Source organism: Pteronotus mesoamericanus, unplaced genomic scaffold (assembly GCF_021234165.1).
Source record: "Pteronotus mesoamericanus isolate MK-2021 breed Mesoamerican mustached bat unplaced genomic scaffold, CSHL_Meso_final contig_105, whole genome shotgun sequence".
Lineage (NCBI taxonomy): Eukaryota > Metazoa > Chordata > Mammalia > Chiroptera > Mormoopidae > Pteronotus > Pteronotus mesoamericanus.
Genome location: NW_026555006.1, coordinates 3385978 through 3403188, shown reverse-complemented (window position 1 = coordinate 3403188; position 17211 = coordinate 3385978). Strand labels below are relative to the sequence as shown.

Genomic DNA, 17211 nt, shown 5'->3' with positions numbered 1-17211 from the left:
GCTGTGTAAGGAAGGAGCGAACTCTCAGTCTCTGGGGGCTGCGCACAGAAGGTACCCAGACATGGGCCATGCGCGCCCGGGGCTCTCACCTGTCCGAACCGGGGGCGCGGGGATTGGGGGTGCGGGGGTGGGGGTGCAATATGCAGGCGTGTCGCGGCCACGGCCCCACTGCGCCGGTGGGCAGCCCGAGGCCGGGCCCGCCCGGCCCCGACGCCTTCCCCGCCCTCGGCGCGCCCCTCCCTGGCCGCCGCGTCCGTGGCTCCGCGGCACAGCGCCCGGCTGGGGTTCCGGCGGCAGCACCTGGGCCGCAGCTGGCGTCCGGCGGGGGCACGCTGCCTGCCCTCCTCCGCGATGACCACGGCCGGCGCCCCGAGCGCCCCGCCCGCCGGGTAAGTGCGCGGCGGGGATGTCTTGCGGGGCGCGGGCCGACCTGGGCCCGGGGCCCGGGGCGTGCGGCGGGCCCCGGGCCGGCCTCCCCCGCGCCACCTGCCCCGCGGCCCGCACTGCGGCTTCCAGCCCCTGCCAGGCGGCGCCGCGCTCCCCCGCTCCGTCCGCCTGTGGGTGCTGGTGCTGCCGCTGCCGGGAGGAGGGGGAGGGCGCTGCGGAAACTCGCGCTTGGAGACTGGAGGCGCGGGCGGTCCTGGGTCGTCACTCCGCTCTGGGTCCCAACTTTCGCATTCGTAGTAACAGGCCATTACTACATTCAAAGCCTCCTTCCTCTCCTAGTGGCCTTTACACCTGTGGGTGGACTCATTATCATCTCCATTACAGAGGAGGAAACTGAGGCACAGCTCTTAAGTAACTTGTTTTAGGTTACCCAAGAGGCGAGAGGTGAGTCTGGGGTTCGAACCCAGCTCGATGGATGCGAGAGCCCCCATCCGCAGGGCACGCTACCTCGTCTTCAGGGATATTTGGAGGAGTTAAAAGGCTAAGAAATGAACCAGCCAAGCCCATTGGGTGCAGCAGGAACCAGAGTAGTAACGGTGGGTGTTGTCACTTTCGTTGTGGCTCTTCGCCCACCCCACTGAGAAACCCTGTAGGACCTCTACTCTGCCCTCGGAGCAGTGGCAGCTACTAACTGCTGGGAGATAAGAAGCAGTTCAGCATTTCCTAGGCCCTAGTGGTGAGGGGCCCGCTGCTGGGAGCCTGGACTGCTGGCAGGTTGCTGGGTGGAGAACCGGCCCAGGTGAGCTGGGAGGGGCGCCACCCTGCCTGGGGCCTCACCACCAAGGACAATATTTGCCAAGGACCTCAGGGCTAACACACTAACAGGGAGGTGACAGGGCCGGTGCCAGCTGGCAGCTGGAATCCTGACCAGGGCCTGTGTGTGTGTGTTCCTTGCTGAGGACCTGGGAGTGGGGTGGCCGGGGGGCCCTCGGGACTGTGGGAGGGTTGACTGGTGAGTCTTGGCGATTTTCGTTGTATGAATTCGGTCAAGTCCTTTATCGTCCCTAGACTTCTTTCTCTTTCTTTTTTCCCTTCCTTCCTTTCTCCCACCTTCCCTCGTTCCCTTCCTGCCTTTCTTTCATTTTTGAAATTATTGGGGTGGTGTTGGTTAATGAAACTATATAGTTTTCAGGTGTAAATTCTATAATACATTACCTGTTTATTGTATTGTGTGTTCACCACCCCAAGTTAAGTCACCTTCCATCACCATTTATCCCCCCTTTACCCTCTCTTATCTCCCTGCACCCCACTTTGCCTCTGGTAATCACCATACTGTTTGTTGTCTATGAGGTTTTTGGGGTTTTTTTTTCTTAATTCCTTCACCCTTTTCACCCAGTTCCCCCAAGCCCCTCCCCTCTGACAGCTGTCAGTCTGTTCTCTATCTGTGAGTCTGTTTCTATTTTGTTTGTTAGTTTATTTTGTTCATTAGATTCCACGTATTAGTGAAATTGTATGGTCTTTGTCTTTCACTGACTAGCTTATTTCATTTAGCATAATACTTTCTAGGACTACACTACCCAAAGCAATTTATAATTTCAGTGTAATTTCTATCAAGAAACCAATGGCATATTTCACAGAACTAGAACAAATATACCAAAAATTTACATGGAAACACCAAAGACTTCAAATAACCATAACAATCTTGGAGGAATCACGCTGCCTGGTATCAAACTATACTACAAGGCCATAGTAATCAAAACAACATGGTACTGGCATAAAAACAGACATGTAGATCAATGGAGTGGAATAGAGATCCCAGAAATAAACCTACACCTTTATAGTCAATTAATACTTGACAGAGGAGGCAAGAATATACAATGGGGTAAAAATAGTCTACTCAACAAATGATGTTAGGAAAATCGGACAGATATCTGAAAAAAAAAAAGAAAGAAAGAAACTAGACCATGTTTTTTACACTATACACAAAAATAAAACTGAAAATGGATTAAAGACTTAAATGTTAATTTGAAACCATAAAAATCCTAGAAAAAAACATAGCCAGTAAAATCTCAGATGTTTCTTGTAGCAATATTTTGTAGTATATATCTCCTCAGGCAAGAGAAACAAAAGAAAAAAAGAAAAACAAATAGTACCACATCAAACTAAAAAGCTTTTGCACAGCAAAGGAAACCATCAACAAAATGATAAGAGACAATTCACTGAATGAGAGAACACATTTGCTGATGATATATCAGATAAAGGGTTAATATCTAAAATTTATTAAAAACTCATATAACTCAACACCAAAAAGATAAATAATCCAATCGAAAAATGGGTAAAGAATCTGAATAGAAATTGACAAATAGTGAAAGACAAAGACCATACAATTTCACTTCTCCAAAAAGGACATACAGATGGCCAATAGAGATATGAAAAGATGCTCAATGTCCCTAATCAACAGAGAAATGCAAATTAAAACCACAACGAGATATCACCTCACACCTGTCAGAATGGCTATCATCAATAAATCAGCAAACAACAAGTGCTGGCAAGGATGTGGCAAGAAAAAAGAATGCTTTTGCATTCTGTCGGTGAGAATGCAGACTGGTATAGCCACTGTGGAAAGCAATGTGGCAATACCTCAAAAAATTAAAAATGGAACTGTCTTATGGGAATATATCCGAAGAAACCTGAAACACTAATTCAAAAGAATATATATACCCTTATGTACATTGCTCCCTAGACTTCTTGTCCACACTTTGGAAAATACAGGGGAGCTGGGCTGGCTGCTCCCTTCCTGCCCTGGGCTGGTCTTTGTAAATTTGGAACCTGGCTGGGTCTCTTCTGCCCAGCCTTGATTGAGTACAACCCCATTGGGTCCAGAAAAGTGGTTTCCAGATCAGAAGGCAGGTGGAACAGGGCATTTATCAAAGAATTCTGAACTCCCAGGCTAGAAGCCACATTCATCTCTCTTTCTTGTGCACTCACATCAGAGCCTGTACCTTCTCTACAACTCCAGACTCCTCTGGCCCCTTGCAGGCCTCCAGTTCAATGGGCTCACTCTTTTAACATTGGGTCTTCCTCATACTGAACCCCCCTCCCCACATGCCCTCCAGGCCCCACTTTTCTTTGAGGCCACACAGGTCCACCTGCTTGTGCCCCTTCCCCTGGTCAGTGCCATCCTGGTGGGGTCTGAGCAGAGCGGGGGAAAAGCAGTGCCATCTTCACTATAGACGCTCATTCAGCAACTTAACAAATACCTCTGACGCTGTTCTGGGCCTGGCCCTGTGTATGAGGGTCAAAGGAGAACAAATCAAGCTTTCAATCTGCGGACTTTGAAAATCATGAAATAATAACTTCCAGCCAAGATGCAGACATAGGTAGATATGCTTTGCTTCCTCACACAACCAAAAAAAGGATAACAACCAATTTAAAAACAAAAAACAGCCAGAACTGCCAGAAAATTGAGCTGTATGGAAAGATGACAGCCAAAGAGTTAAAGAAGAAACATTCATCAAGACTGGTAGGAAGGGTAGAGATGGGCAGATGGGGCAGAGAGGACGTGTGGTGAGGTGGCAGCTGGTGGACTGGGTGGTCCCACATTTGCATGTGGATAAACTGGGAGGAACAACTGGGGAGGGAGACAGACCCTGCAACCCAGGATTCCAGAGCTGGGAAAATAAAGCCTCAAAACCTCTGGTTGTAAAAATCTGTGGGGGTTATGGCTGTGGGAAAAACTGCCAGTTTCACAGGAGAGTGTTGGAGGGGCCCATGGGGTCCTAGAATATATACAAGCCCACTCACCCAGGAATCAGCATCAGGGAAGCAACAAAAAATACACAATTCACTTGTGGGAAGCAGAGGAAGTGACTGAAAGTGGGATGAGAGCCAAGCAACTGGCATTGTTCCCTGTCTGACCCCTCCCCTACATACAGCGCCACATGCAGCGAAGTGGGTTGCCCTGTCCTGGTGAATACCTAAGGTTTCACCCCTTGCAATGTAACAGGTACACCAAGACAAAGAAATATGGCCAGATGAAAGAACAGATCAAAACTCCAGAAAAAGAAATAAGCAAGGAGGAGATAGCCAACCTATCAGATGCAGAGTTCAAAAACACTGGTAATCAGGATGCTCACAGAAATGGTTGAGTATGGCTGCAAAATAAAGGAAGAGAGAAGGCTATACAAACTGAAATAAAAATATACAGGGACTCAACAGTGCAGGGAAGGAAACTGGGACTCAAATCAATGATTTGGAACACAAGGAAGAAATAAACATTCAGCTGGAACAGAATGAAGAAACAAGAATTCAAAAAAAATGAGGAGAGGCTTAGGAACCTCTGGGACAACTTTAAATGTACCACCATCTGAATCATAGGGGTGCCAGAAGGAGAAGAGGAAGAGCAAGAAATTGAAAACTTATTTGAAAAAATAATGAAGGAAAACTTCCCCAATCTGGCAAAGGAAATAGACATACAAGTCCAGGAATCTCAGAGAGTCCCAAACAAATTGGGCCCAAAAAGGAACACACCAAGACATGTCATAATTAAATTACCCAACATTAGAGATAAAGAGAGAATCTTAAAAGCAGCAAGAGAAGAGAGTTACCTACAAAGGAGTTCCCATAAGACTATCAGCTGATTTCTTAAAAGAAACCTTGTAGGCAAGAAGGTGCTGGAAAGAAGAATTCAAAGTCATGAAAAGCAAGGACATACATTCAAGATTACTCTATCCAGCAAAGCTATCATTTAGCTTTATATAAATAGATAAAGTGCTTCCCAGATAAGGTAAAGTTAAAGGAACTCATATTATCACCAAGCCCTTATTATATGAAATGTTAAAGGGACTTATCTAAGAAAAAGAAAATCAAAGTTATGGTAAGTAAAATGACAACAAACTCACGACTATCAACAACTGAACCTAAAAAACCCAAAACAAATTAAGCAAACAATGAAAACAGGAACAGAATGACAGAAGTGGAGATCACATGGACGGCTATCAGTGTGGAGGGAGAAGAGTGAGAATGGGGAAAAGGTACAGGGAATAAGCAGCATAAATAGTAGGTACAAAATAGATAGGAAGAGGTTAAGAATAGCATAGGAAATGGAGAAGCCAAAGGAATTATATGTACAACCCAAGGACATGAACTAAGGTGGGGGGATGCAGGAGGGAATGGGGGTACTGGGCAGAGAGGGATAAAGGGGAGGAAAAAAATGGGACAACTATAATAGCATAATCAATAAAATATACTTTAAAAAATCATGACATATATACTTACATGGCAGGGGAGATAGCATGATCACGAAGGTGGCTTTCCTAGGGTGAGGCTTATCCATTGCTCTCTGGATGTGCTGACCCCTGTGATTTCCCCAAGTGTGAGAAACTCGACTGCATAATTTGTGATAGTGGGGGACTGTGTTTGCACTCTCCCCTGACCAAAAAAAAAAAAAAAAAAAAAAAAAAAAAAAGGAAAGAAAGAAAAGAAAAGAAAAGAAAAGAAAAAAGGAAAGAAATATTTTAAGCTTCAGAAAAACATAGCAAATAGTAAAGGAAACTCCATGCCCTTGCCACCCAGCCTTTCCAGATAGTTAACATTGTGCCCCATTTCATAGCCTTTTTTTTTTTTTTAAGAGACCGTGGCGGAGACTGTTGAAGCCTCTGGTGGACCTCTTTCCCACTTACCTTTACAGACATAATGCCATTCTGAATTTTGGTTTTTTCATTTTTTTACGTGTTTTTATTCTTTTGCTGAGTGTGTAAGTGTAAAAAAATATGTAGTTGTTACTTTAAAAATTTTATACAAATGGATTCACACAATATGAATCGTTCTGCAGCTTGCTTTTTCTCACTCAGCTTCAGGTTACTGAAATGTAGCTTTTTAGATCCTTGTGGCTCTGGTTCCTACTTGCCTCGATGTATGATACACCACTCGATGTGACCCCATTTGCTTATTTATCCAGCCTCCTTGATAATTAGTGAGGTGGTTCCCAGTGTCTTACTCTTTAAACAATGAATATTTTCATATGATTGTCCTTTGCACACACATGCGTGTCCTTTTACATTTCCCCATAGGAGTAGAATCACAGGATCTTAAGAGATATATACTTAATCTTTTAAAGTTATCTGGTTTCATGATAAAAGTAGAGGTGCTCAATAAGAGAAATGATGGAAATACATAATCTTAGAAAAAATAACAATCACATTTCCTGAGTACTTCTTGTTGTGCTGTTCTTCACAGCAGCCCTGTGAGGTAGGGCTCCTACCTCCCGTTTCACTGACAGGAAAACTGAGGCTCATGGAGTTTAAAGCACCTTGCCAGGTTTCTTCAGCAAGTACTTGCTGAGCTGCAGCTTGAGTCCAGGGTTGTCTGCTTTCAAAACTCTTGAAGGCCACGCTGCACTAGGCCATGACACCTCACTCCATGCCACATGATACTTTCTTTATGCAGAGCTAAGGGGGATTCTTTGGAAGTAGATTCACAATCATATTTGCAATTTAGAAAGGTCACTTTGGAAGCGATAAGGTCCCTGTAGACATGCTGTCTTGCCCTCTGAGCCAAAGTTCCCCCTGAATGGGGAAGCAGGGAGTAAAAAGCCAGCTTGGATCCCGTATGCTCCCTGAATGATGTCTTTGCCCTTTCTCCAGTGTCCCACACCCACCTCTTCCTGACTGGGGTCAGGGAAGGGGAGTTTTCTGTCCCCAGTAGGGACTGAGGGTCCCAGCTCTACCCAGGCATGCCCATCAGGCATTAGCTGAGGCGGCAGCTTCCCAGAAGATTAAAGAAGGGAGGCGGGAGGGAAGGAGAGGGTGGGGTGTCTCCAGGCTGCCTGAGCTCCCCTCTCACCTTGGCCTCAAGTCTCCCCTACTGTGCCAAGCTCCTGGCATCGGTGGACATCCAGCTTCACGTTCCAACCGGCTCAGTGCCCCCTCCGATCCTCTGCTTCCCCAAGGCCCAGTGGAGAAGCCACCATCCCCACTTGGGAGCTCAAGAATTTATTGGCCTGGTGGTTTGGAGCAGAAAGACCTTGAAGTAACAGAGATAGCCTGTGGACACGTGGGGACCTCAGTCAGCCAGGAGAGAAGAAAGGTTTGGCAAGGTGGCTTTTGCAGAAAGCACTTCTATCTTCTTCCAGGCTGCTGGGAGGAGCAGAATAGATTCCTGTCTTCATTTCCTTGTCTTTCAAGTGTAGATAAGAGTCTGCCTGCCTTTCCAGGCTGGTGGGAGGATTGAGTGAACTAATTAGTCATCTATTTAGGTAACTTGAAGTGATAATTTTGTGGTGGTGATGGGGTGGTTGTTAATGCTGTTATTAAGTCACTGGGCCCAAGGTCCTTAGCTTCCTGAGCTCCCCAGCCCCTCCTCCCCCCAGCAGGCCTTCCAGAGCCTCTGTCTCCCTGCCCTGCCCCGTGGCTTGGGCTCCTCCTCCCTATGGTGTCCTGCTTCCAACCCTTTGCTCTCACTCTTTCCCTTCCTTGGACTTTTTTCTCCATCTTGTCCTCAATTCAGTGCCATCTTTCCCGGAAAGCTTCCTTGTGTGCCCCACCCTCCCTTCTGGGCCGCCGCAGTCCCTGGTGGTTACCCTGAGGGCTCTGGCAGTCACCGCTCCTGCCCCCACCCATTGCATCTGTCCTCCCCATGAGCTCTGAAAAAGCAGGCCCAGGTCTGGGTTGGGTCTGCTCTGTGTCCCTAGGCCTGGCCTGGAGCTGGAGATTTAGAGGTATTTTGGGAAGGGAAGGAGGGAGAGGTCATCTCAGACCCACCTCACTAGAGTTAAGTAGAAGAGGTGCTGGGGCTGCCAGGGGAGGCAATATGTGCCTCTGTGTTGTGTGGCCATCTGTCTGTGCCTCCTTTCCAGGTTGTCCCAACAGGTAGAACCTTTTCCATGGAGGGGGGAGAAGCTGGTGGTGGTGGTGGAGGGGTGTTGCGCAGACATGGGAAGCAGGTTCTTGGCTCTGGAATTGTATAGAGATGGACTCAAGCCAGGACAATGGACTTGACCTTGGGGCTGAGCTGGTGGGCACTGGCTCAGGCAGAAACTTGAGTTTAGAACCCATGCTTGGGCATGTGACCTTGGCCAAGTCACCTCTCCTCTGTGCCTCAGTCTCCTCATCGGCAGTGGGGGTAATAACCCACTTCACGGGCTTAGTGAGGGCTCAAGGAAAGAATGCCAGTTAAACCCCTGGGGCCGTAAGTGCTCACTGCCTCTTCATCGACTCATCCAGCTGAGGTGGGTGGACTGAACACCAGGCTCATCGCTCGGCACAAAGGAAGACACTGTCCCCGCCTCATGGAGAGAGGGACAGGGCTGCTTCCAGTGGGGCCTTTTTGGCCATGGGAAGGGATTTGGTCTTTACCCTAAGAGTAGGGAGAAGACAATGAAGGCATGCAAGTCCAAAAGTGTGACATGGTTATATTTGGATTAAAAAAAAAAACAAAAATACTTTGGCTATTATGAGAGGGACAGATTAGAGGGAATAACACTTCTAACATTCTCCTTTAAAAAAAAAAAGATTTTATTTATTTTCAGAGAGAGGGGAAGGGAGTGAGAAAGAAAGGGAGAAAAACATCATACATGTGAGAGAACTATCAATCAGTTGCCTTTTATACACGCCCAACTGGGGACCTGGCCCACAACCCAGGTGTGTTCCCTGACAGGGAATCGAACTGGAAACCTTTCAGTTCACAGGCTGGCACTCAATCCAGTGAGCCACACCAGCCAGGGCCCTAACATTCTCCTTTTTTAAAAACAAAACAAAACAAAACAAAACAACCTACCTAGAGGCTGGATAAGTTAAAACAAATATCCTTTGAAATACATTCCTGAGATTGCACAGAAGTAACAGAACTCCTAAGCCAGGAGTAAAGAGAGAGTGGATATTAGGCTGGTAAATGAGATGTAGCCACAGCAACCTGAGGGTATTTACAAGTTGCAGAAACATAGAACCTTGAGTTTTAACAGCCACTCAAGGGATGGGCAATAAGGTCCTGGGCCTGCAGCCACAATGTGAGGAGCTGGAATGTAGCCTCCCTGCCCCCACCACATGAATTGGGACTTTCAAAGGTCTTCATCAAATAGGGGCATTGGCCAGAACAAAATATTCACCTATCTGCAATGGGAAACAGCAGTTCTGGTGGGGGCGGAAGGGTTCCGAAGAAAATTATATTGCCCTCACACAAATTTTGGGTTTCAGTACAACACTATATTTGTCATGCTGAAAATGCTAAACTAAAAAAGTAACTAGCGTGGTTTCGGTGGTAGTGCCCCAGAGAACCTGGTGCAGTGAATGAACATCCTCCTGGGAGGAACAGGGTCTCATCCCAAGGGGATCCATCAAATAGGAGCTCATGGTAAAACTACAAAACATGCAAGGAAACAAGTTGCTGTGAGCGATAGGCACTGAATGCAAGAAATAGCTGAATTAGTTTCTCTGAGAGTCTGAGATGCTAGAATTATGATATATAGAATATAAAGAATTGTGTTTTAAGTGTGTAAAAAAAAAAAAATCAAAGATGGACTTTCAACAATAAGCAGAGAAGACTATACTGCCCAAAATGGCCAAGCAGATTTGAAAAAGAACAAAGTAGAGTTTCTGGAGATGAAAAATATAACTATTGGAATGAAGAGAATTAATGAAGTGGAGGATCTAAATTACTCAGACTCTAACTGAGAAAGTCAAAGAGGTAGCAAAGCAGAGAGGGAAGAGACATGAAATAAAGACTAAAATGGTCTATCCGAGAGAGAGAAGGGCCAGGAGGAGTTGGGAGTGGAAAGGGCGTCTTCCATGAGGCCAGGCTAAACATGCCTGCACTGGAGGGCGCGGGGCGCTGGAAGAGATGTTCGGGAGGGAGAACTGGCAGGGCTCAGTGATGCAGCCAATGACGGCGGCCAGGCAGAGCAATGTGTCGAAGATGACTATGAAATTCTGGGCTTGAGGCGCTAGTTAGAGGGGTGTCATTTATTAAAAACTTGGGGAGAGCAGAGAGAACAGATTGGAGAGAACAGACAAGAGCTCACTTTTAAATGAGACAAGTTTCAGTTTGCCTGAGAAGATCTGCTGATGCATCACAGGGGAGACATTAGAGCTGGGCCTGAAGGTGTGTGTAGGAGTTTACCTGGTGGAGGAGGGACTTCGTCCTAACTTCCGGGGAAAAGGATCTCCTTGCAGCAAGATCAAGGCCCGTTTTGAAAGCTTCTCTCACTCTAAAGAGACCTCTTGAGAAGAGACATTCTCAAAATCACCAGAGAGGACTTTGGAATCTTCTTGTTTATTCTCTCATTTTCAACTGGGGAAGCTGAGACCCAGAAAGATCAGAGGTTTGCTCTCTTAGCCTTAGACTTGTCATTCATTCATTCATTCATTCATTCACTCGCTTAACAGGCACTTATCAAAAACTCATTTTGTACCAGATACTAGATGCTGGGGCTAGGGCAGGAAATGAAACAAAGAATCCTGCCCTCAGGAAGCATATATTTTAGCGGAGAGAGATAGACTATAAACACAAAATATCCACAAAAATAAGGAAAAACTATATGTCAGAAGGTGGTAAGAGCTATAGAGAAGCAGAAGGACTGGAAAATATCGGAGGTGCTGTTGGGAAGTTGAGCCTTGAGCGTAAAAGGCCCTGGGCAGCTCCCATAGGCCCGCTGCCCACTGCAGCCCATTGTGACAGCGTCTCTGGGATTCTAGAGCGCAGCCTGAGGGGGCAGGAGAGGGCCTAGGGAAGGAGAAAGGAAAGGACTGAGAGGAATTAAGCGGGTGGGCTGTGCCCCCCGGGGCGGGGGTGGGAAAGCCCAATGGGTCAGAAGGGCCACAAAGATTCCCTTTACTCTTGTGAGAGGTAAGATAACGTTTCTGAGTCTTCCTTGCCTCCCTATGCTCAGCCCTCCTCAACCCTCTCCATAAGATCTCAGAGGTTAGCCCATTCTGCCCTCCTCCCGCCTTTAGGAACATTTAGAAGTGGGTCCAAATTGTCCTTGTGTCCCAACGGGCAGCCTGGAGGAGCTGGCGACAGGCGTCCAAGGCCCACCAGGGAGCCAGATGGGCCCTGAGAGGCTGTCCCGGCCAAGAGCGTGGTAGAAGTCCCCGGGATCACACCCCCGCGTCTCTCTCCTCAGGACTGCTGTGAGCGGCCTCCACGAGGCCCTGGACCAGTGCATGACCGCCCTGGACCTCTTCCTCACCAACCAGTTCTCAGAAGCACTCAGCTACCTCAAGCCCAGGTGAGTCTTAAGCCCAGGTTGGGGGTAGGAGGTGTACGTGTGCGTGTGTTTGTGTGAGCCCATGTGCGAGTGTAGGGATGGGGGTTGGTGGGTCATGGAGAACCAGAGGTCATCTGTGAGTGGATGCCCAGTAACTGAGTGCCTTCAGCCTTCCGGGTCACAGTGACCCCTGAGAATCCCATAAACATGGCTCAGGTTCCCCATTCCACAGCTGTGAGTGGCCAGGCCCTCCCCAAGGTCACTGTGACTTCCTTCCTCTTAGATCTTCTGGCTTCTTCTACTTGGATTTCTTCTTCCCACTGAACCCACCAGGGGTTTCTCCCCCATCAGTTAACACAGCCCCTTTTCTTTATTTTTTTTCCCCCAAGTGCTAAAGACTATGGAGTTGCTTTTACTCAAGCCTTTTAGGGTAATAATGACAGTCATTTAGCTAATTCTTCTAGGGTTTACAGCCTTATTTCTAAAAAACATGTTTATACTGCTCTTTTTTTACTTACTTTTTGCAGTTTTTCAGAAACTGAAATTGACATAAAATTCAAGTACCATAAAATTCACTCTTTTGTTACTCTTTACTTTTAAACATTATCTATTGGTAAACAAGAAGTTAACTTTCCAGTACCTCTGCCCCATCTCCTTTCCCTCATCTCCCTCTTATCACTATATCACAATATTTGGCTGGATCAACAATAAATGTTAACATTATTATAACTATGTAGTTAATGCTCACCACAGAGACAAGTCATACATTGTAAGACTACATTTCCTTTCCAGAGTTAATAATTGTTTCATTTGTTTCATTAGCCTAGTTTACTATACATCTTTCTTGAACTCTTTCTAACCACTCCATCAGATCATACTATTTTGACTTTTTCCCCTAAATGCTCAGACATGTCAGGTAAGCACTCAGTTCCCCGCTTTTCATGGAAACCTGTCCCCTGGAGGACAGACGTGTCTGTTGGCCCCCTCCCAGCTGTCCCCCGGACCCCCTCTGCTTGATCCTGGCTTTTTCTCTCTTGTATCTTCCCTCATTTTACCAGAACAGGTCCTCGAGAAATTGTTACTAAGAAACTGTTGCAGGAATATAATTTTTCCTCATCAGGATTTTGAAGGTATTGTGCCTTGTTTTCTAGCCCTTACTAGCCATGAGAACCCTAATTCTCACTTTGCATCTGACCTTTGTTCCCTCTCCAGGAAAGCTTAGGCTCTTCGCTTTTATTTCCGCAACTTGGAAACTTCACTATGACATGATGGAATGTAGGCTCTTTTTTTAAAAAAAATAAATTATTTATTTATTTTTAGAGAGAAGGGAAAGGAGGGAGAAAGAGAGGGAGAAAAACATCAACATGTGACAGATACATCGATTGGTTGCCTTTCGAACGCCCCTAACTGGGGACGTGGCCCCAGACATGTGCTGTGACTGGGAATCAAACAGCAAAATTTCAGTTTGCAGGCTGGCACTCAGTCCACTGAGCCACACCAGCCAGGGCTGTAGGTCTTTTTTATTTGGTACATTTGATTTGAGACTCTGTGTTTCAGTTCTAGGAAATTCTCTTGTATGATCCCTCCATGTTCTCTTTCCCCTTCCTAAACTTCTTTTAAGTCAGATATTAGACTTCCTGGATCATTCAGTCCTCTTCTAAGACTCTTATTTCTCCCTGCCCCCAATTCAAAATTCTTTATCTTTATCTTTTTCTTTTTCTTAATTTCTGGGAGATTTCCTCAATCTTACCGTTAAATCTGTCTACTGACTTTTCTTTATTCTTGTAATTACCATATATGATTAATTTCCTAGTACTCCTCATTGTTCTCTGAATGCTCTTTGTTCTTTATATCTATATCTGGAATATAAGAGTCCTTAGCACAAGGCCTGGCATGTAGCAAGCACTCGAATAAATATTTATTGTTGTTATTATCACAGAATATTATTTCTTTATAATGTTTTATTCTTTTCCTGCATAATCTTAGCCTTCTCCAGGTGCCCTATTCCATTTAATGAGGGGAATCCTCTTCTCGTGGGGGAATCCTCTCCTTAATGCCCGCTGTTTCCTGGCTGTCTATACGGTCATATTTAGGAGTGAGTTTCTTAAAAGGCCGGTTGGAAAGTCTGGACCAAGCAGCCTTGTCATTAGTGGCATCAACTTCGGGATTATAAGGCTGAAAGTTGGCCCCAGATGTCAGCTTCTCCAGAAAAGAGTCCTCCATTCCTCGGCTGAGACAGAGGGCCCCTGGCTGCCTGCCCTTTGGGGCTGGGGTGGGGTGGGGTGCACGGTCTAATCATGTCTACGGTCTGCTTACCCTTAATCCCCTTTTCAGCTCTAGGCTTTCCTCTGCCACACCTAGGTCCCTAAGCTCTCAGGAAAAGCAAAGAGTGAGGCCAGGGGACCTCCTTCCCCAAGTCCCCACGCCTGACCTGTTCAATTTCTCTAGTCTGCACTGACTCATTCATTGTTCTTCTGGGGTCAGTGGCTCAGCTTCTGGGGGGGCGGGGGGTCCAAGGCGTGATGACCTTGGTGAGTCTTACAACAGCGGCACCGGCAGGAACCCCCACACTTCATCCCCCCCTCGGAGGGGATCTGGGCCTGAGTGGGGGCAGATCGGGCAAGCAGGGGTCCACAGTCTGAATGTGGCCTCCATCTGAGGCAGACGGAGCCTCCTCCTGCTCCACTGCCAAACGTCCAGGGTCCCCTCCCAGTGTTTTTGGAAGGCTCCTGACTCCACTTCCATCCTGGTTATTACCTGTCACTTACTTGGCCCTGAACCCCAGACTGTGGCCACCTGCCCTCACTGGCCAGACTGCCCAGGGCACAGCTGCTCGGCCCGTCCTCCACTCCAGGCTCCAGCACTGGCCTGTCTCCTTAACCCCTAAAGCCCAGCTGAGACTAGGCCATACCTGGGTCTCACTCTAAACTGTCCTGCAGACGTGGGGCCAACAGAAGGGAGACTGAGCCCAGAGGAAACTGTTAAAACCAGATGCCATGCTGCACCCAGTCCCTGAAGCTATACCCACCACAGAGTCCCTAAGTGACCCCCTGCCACCCCTCCTCATTGAGGGGCTGCCTCATCTTCCCTCCTAAAGGTGGCTCCACAGAGAGACAGTCTTCCCATGAGGCCACCTTCTCCTGCACACGGAAAGCAGTGTAGCTTCTCTTTATCTTAGGTCCTGCCCCCTCCCACAAAAGGATCTTTCCTTTCTTTTTGAATTTAAGAGGTTTCTCCCTAAACAGTAGATGTCAGTGGCACACTCCCCGTGCTCCTTGTGACAACCAAAAAATGTTTCCAGATAACGACAAATGTCCGGGGGCAGCAAAAACACCTCTCCACCGCATGAGAACCACTGGTCTACTGAAAACTGTCCTTGTTCAGAATGGCCTCCCCTCCCCAGTCATAGCCACTGAAGCTTGAAAAGATGTTGGAGTTCAGTCCCTTTCACTGTTCCTCATTGTGTACCATGCATCTCATTTAATTGTCCTAATCCCATGCAGTGGGGGATGTTACCCCTCTTTTGCCTTCCCGTTCCTGGTTCATTCACCAAAACCTCACAAGTGCTGGGTTCTGGGGCTGCAGTACTGAGCAAGGCATGGCTGTTCTCAGTGAAACAAGCAATAACGGGTGCCAGGAGTTATACCTAGACCCCGGACTCATGTGGGGAGGGGCTGGTCAGGAAGGCATTAGGACTGGCCACATAAGTTTTGGGACTCATGACAAGATGAAAATATGGAGTCCTATTAAAAAATTATCAAGGATTTCAAGACATATAGCAGAACACTAAACCAAGCAAGCAGGGGGCCTTTTTAGGCATCGGGCCCAGTGTCACTGTACAGATCCCATCATGAAGCTAGCTCTGGATGTCTTCCTGGAGGAAGTGACATTTAGTTTGAGATGGGCTGGCTGAGAAGGAGTCAGCCAGATGGAGGACGTATCTAGGCAGAGGGAACAGGTTGTCCAAAGGCCTGACAGATGGAGGGAGGGTCTAGTGTGTTCGAGGAACAGAGACACTTGACCTGGCTGGAGTGAGGAGAGCTGAAGCAGGTCCCAGAAGGGAGAGGGCGGGGTGATGGAGGGTGAACTGGGGCTGTGAGTCCCCCAGAAGGTGCTTGGGCTGGAGAAGAGGGCAATGAGGTGGGGTCTGGAAGGTAGGGTTTTAACTACAGTGGAGTAAATAAAGACGCTTGGCCTGGCTGGTGTGGCTCAGTGGGTTGAGCACCAGCCTGGAAACTGAAAGGCTGCAGTTCGATTCCTGGTCAGGGCACATGCCTGGTCCCCAATACGGGGTGCATGAGAGGCTGCTGGAAGCCAGTTGATGTTTCTCTCTCTTTTCTTCCCTCCCTTCCCTTCTCTCTATAAAGAAAAAATAAAATCTTAAAAAAAAAAAAAGATCCCTGCCTGGTGTGGCTCAGTGGATTGAGCACCTGCCTGTGAACCAAAGGATCACGGGTTTGATTCCCAGTCAGGGTATAGGCCTGGGTTGTGGGCCAGGTACCCAGTAGGGGGCGCTCAAGAGACAACCATACATTGATGTTTCCCTCTCTCCTTTCCCCTCTCTAAAAATAAATAAATAAAGTCTTTTTTAAAGGAGGCTCAGAAGCAAGGGAGCTGCCTCTGCCTGCCAACCTAGAGCAGCCTGCCCAGGGAGGCCTTTGAAAGTGGAGCCTTAGGCTGGGACTGAAGGGGTGCCCCAGGAAGGATCAGGGAGGTATTGGGTCAGAGTCGGGAGACCCAGATGCTGGGGACAAGGATGGCTGACAAGTAGCTTGGCCCCTGGTAGAGGAGGGAAGGGCTGGAGGCCACTGGGCTTAGTTGACCTCCAGGTAGCCATGGAGCCCCAGGTTCCAACACCAGCTCTTCTGAGGGCTCTTCCAGTGCCCTCCCCATCTTGACAGCTGGTCTGAGCCCAGAATGTAAGACCCCAGTGGGCATCATGTTCCACAGCTGGTCTAGCTTAGAGGTGAGGGGGCTGTTCTCCCAGGGGTCTGGACGCTGTATGTGCAAAGAAGAGCTTTGTGGACTGCAGACTAAACTTGGAGTGTTTGAGGTCAGGGAGGTTGTCATACCTCTGTATCCCAAATCCCCGTCCATACATAGCTGGGGAGCTTCCAGGTGGTGGGCTGGGGAAGGGCCAGGAGCATGCTCTGGCCTCGGGCCTCGGACTGGAAATTCCACTTTGCCTGCCAGCTGCTGGAGGGGGAGGGGAGTGGCTGGCGGCTGTTCCTTCTTGTAGGCCCAGAACCAGACTGGGCTCAGCAGGTGGAGTTGAGTGGGCAGAGCTGAGTCCCTGGCCTCAGCCCGGTGGGGTGGGGGTTGGGGGAGAGAGGAAGAGGAAGGCAGGGGCTTGAGAGGCCTGGTGGGAGGGGACTACCTGGGGAGGCATGGGTCTGTGTGCTGCGGGAGAGACACCCCCCCTACCCCCCCACCAAGGAGAAAGCTTGTATCCAGGGTAATGACTGTTGACCCTGGCAGTACACAGAGGGACTCAGATTTATTGGCCGCATGACATCCTATTTAAGCCACCCAAAGTCCTAGGAGAGAAGGATTATTGTATCCGTTTTACAGAGGAGAGCCTTGAGGCTCAGAGAGGCTACAAGACTCACCAGAACCACACAACT

The 17211-nt window shown here is 48.0% G+C and overlaps 1 protein-coding gene and 1 non-coding gene across 2 annotated transcripts in view; both read left to right on the top strand.

The window, feature by feature from the left end:
* The first annotated feature begins 240 nt into the window (after positions 1–240).
* The window catches only part of TTC39A (tetratricopeptide repeat domain 39A), a 40776-nt gene continuing 23805 nt past the window's right edge, over positions 241–17211 (top strand). Inside the window, exons 1-2 of the mRNA XM_054572883.1 lie at positions 241–389; positions 11504–11608. Coding sequence (XP_054428858.1) covers positions 352–389; positions 11504–11608 — 143 coding nt within the window. The 5' untranslated portion in view covers positions 241–351. The remainder of the gene's footprint in view (positions 390–11503; positions 11609–17211) is intronic.
* On the top strand, positions 5657–5820 carry LOC129071497 (U1 spliceosomal RNA). The gene has a single exon (XR_008529263.1). It is a non-coding gene; the product is annotated as a U1 spliceosomal RNA (small nuclear RNA).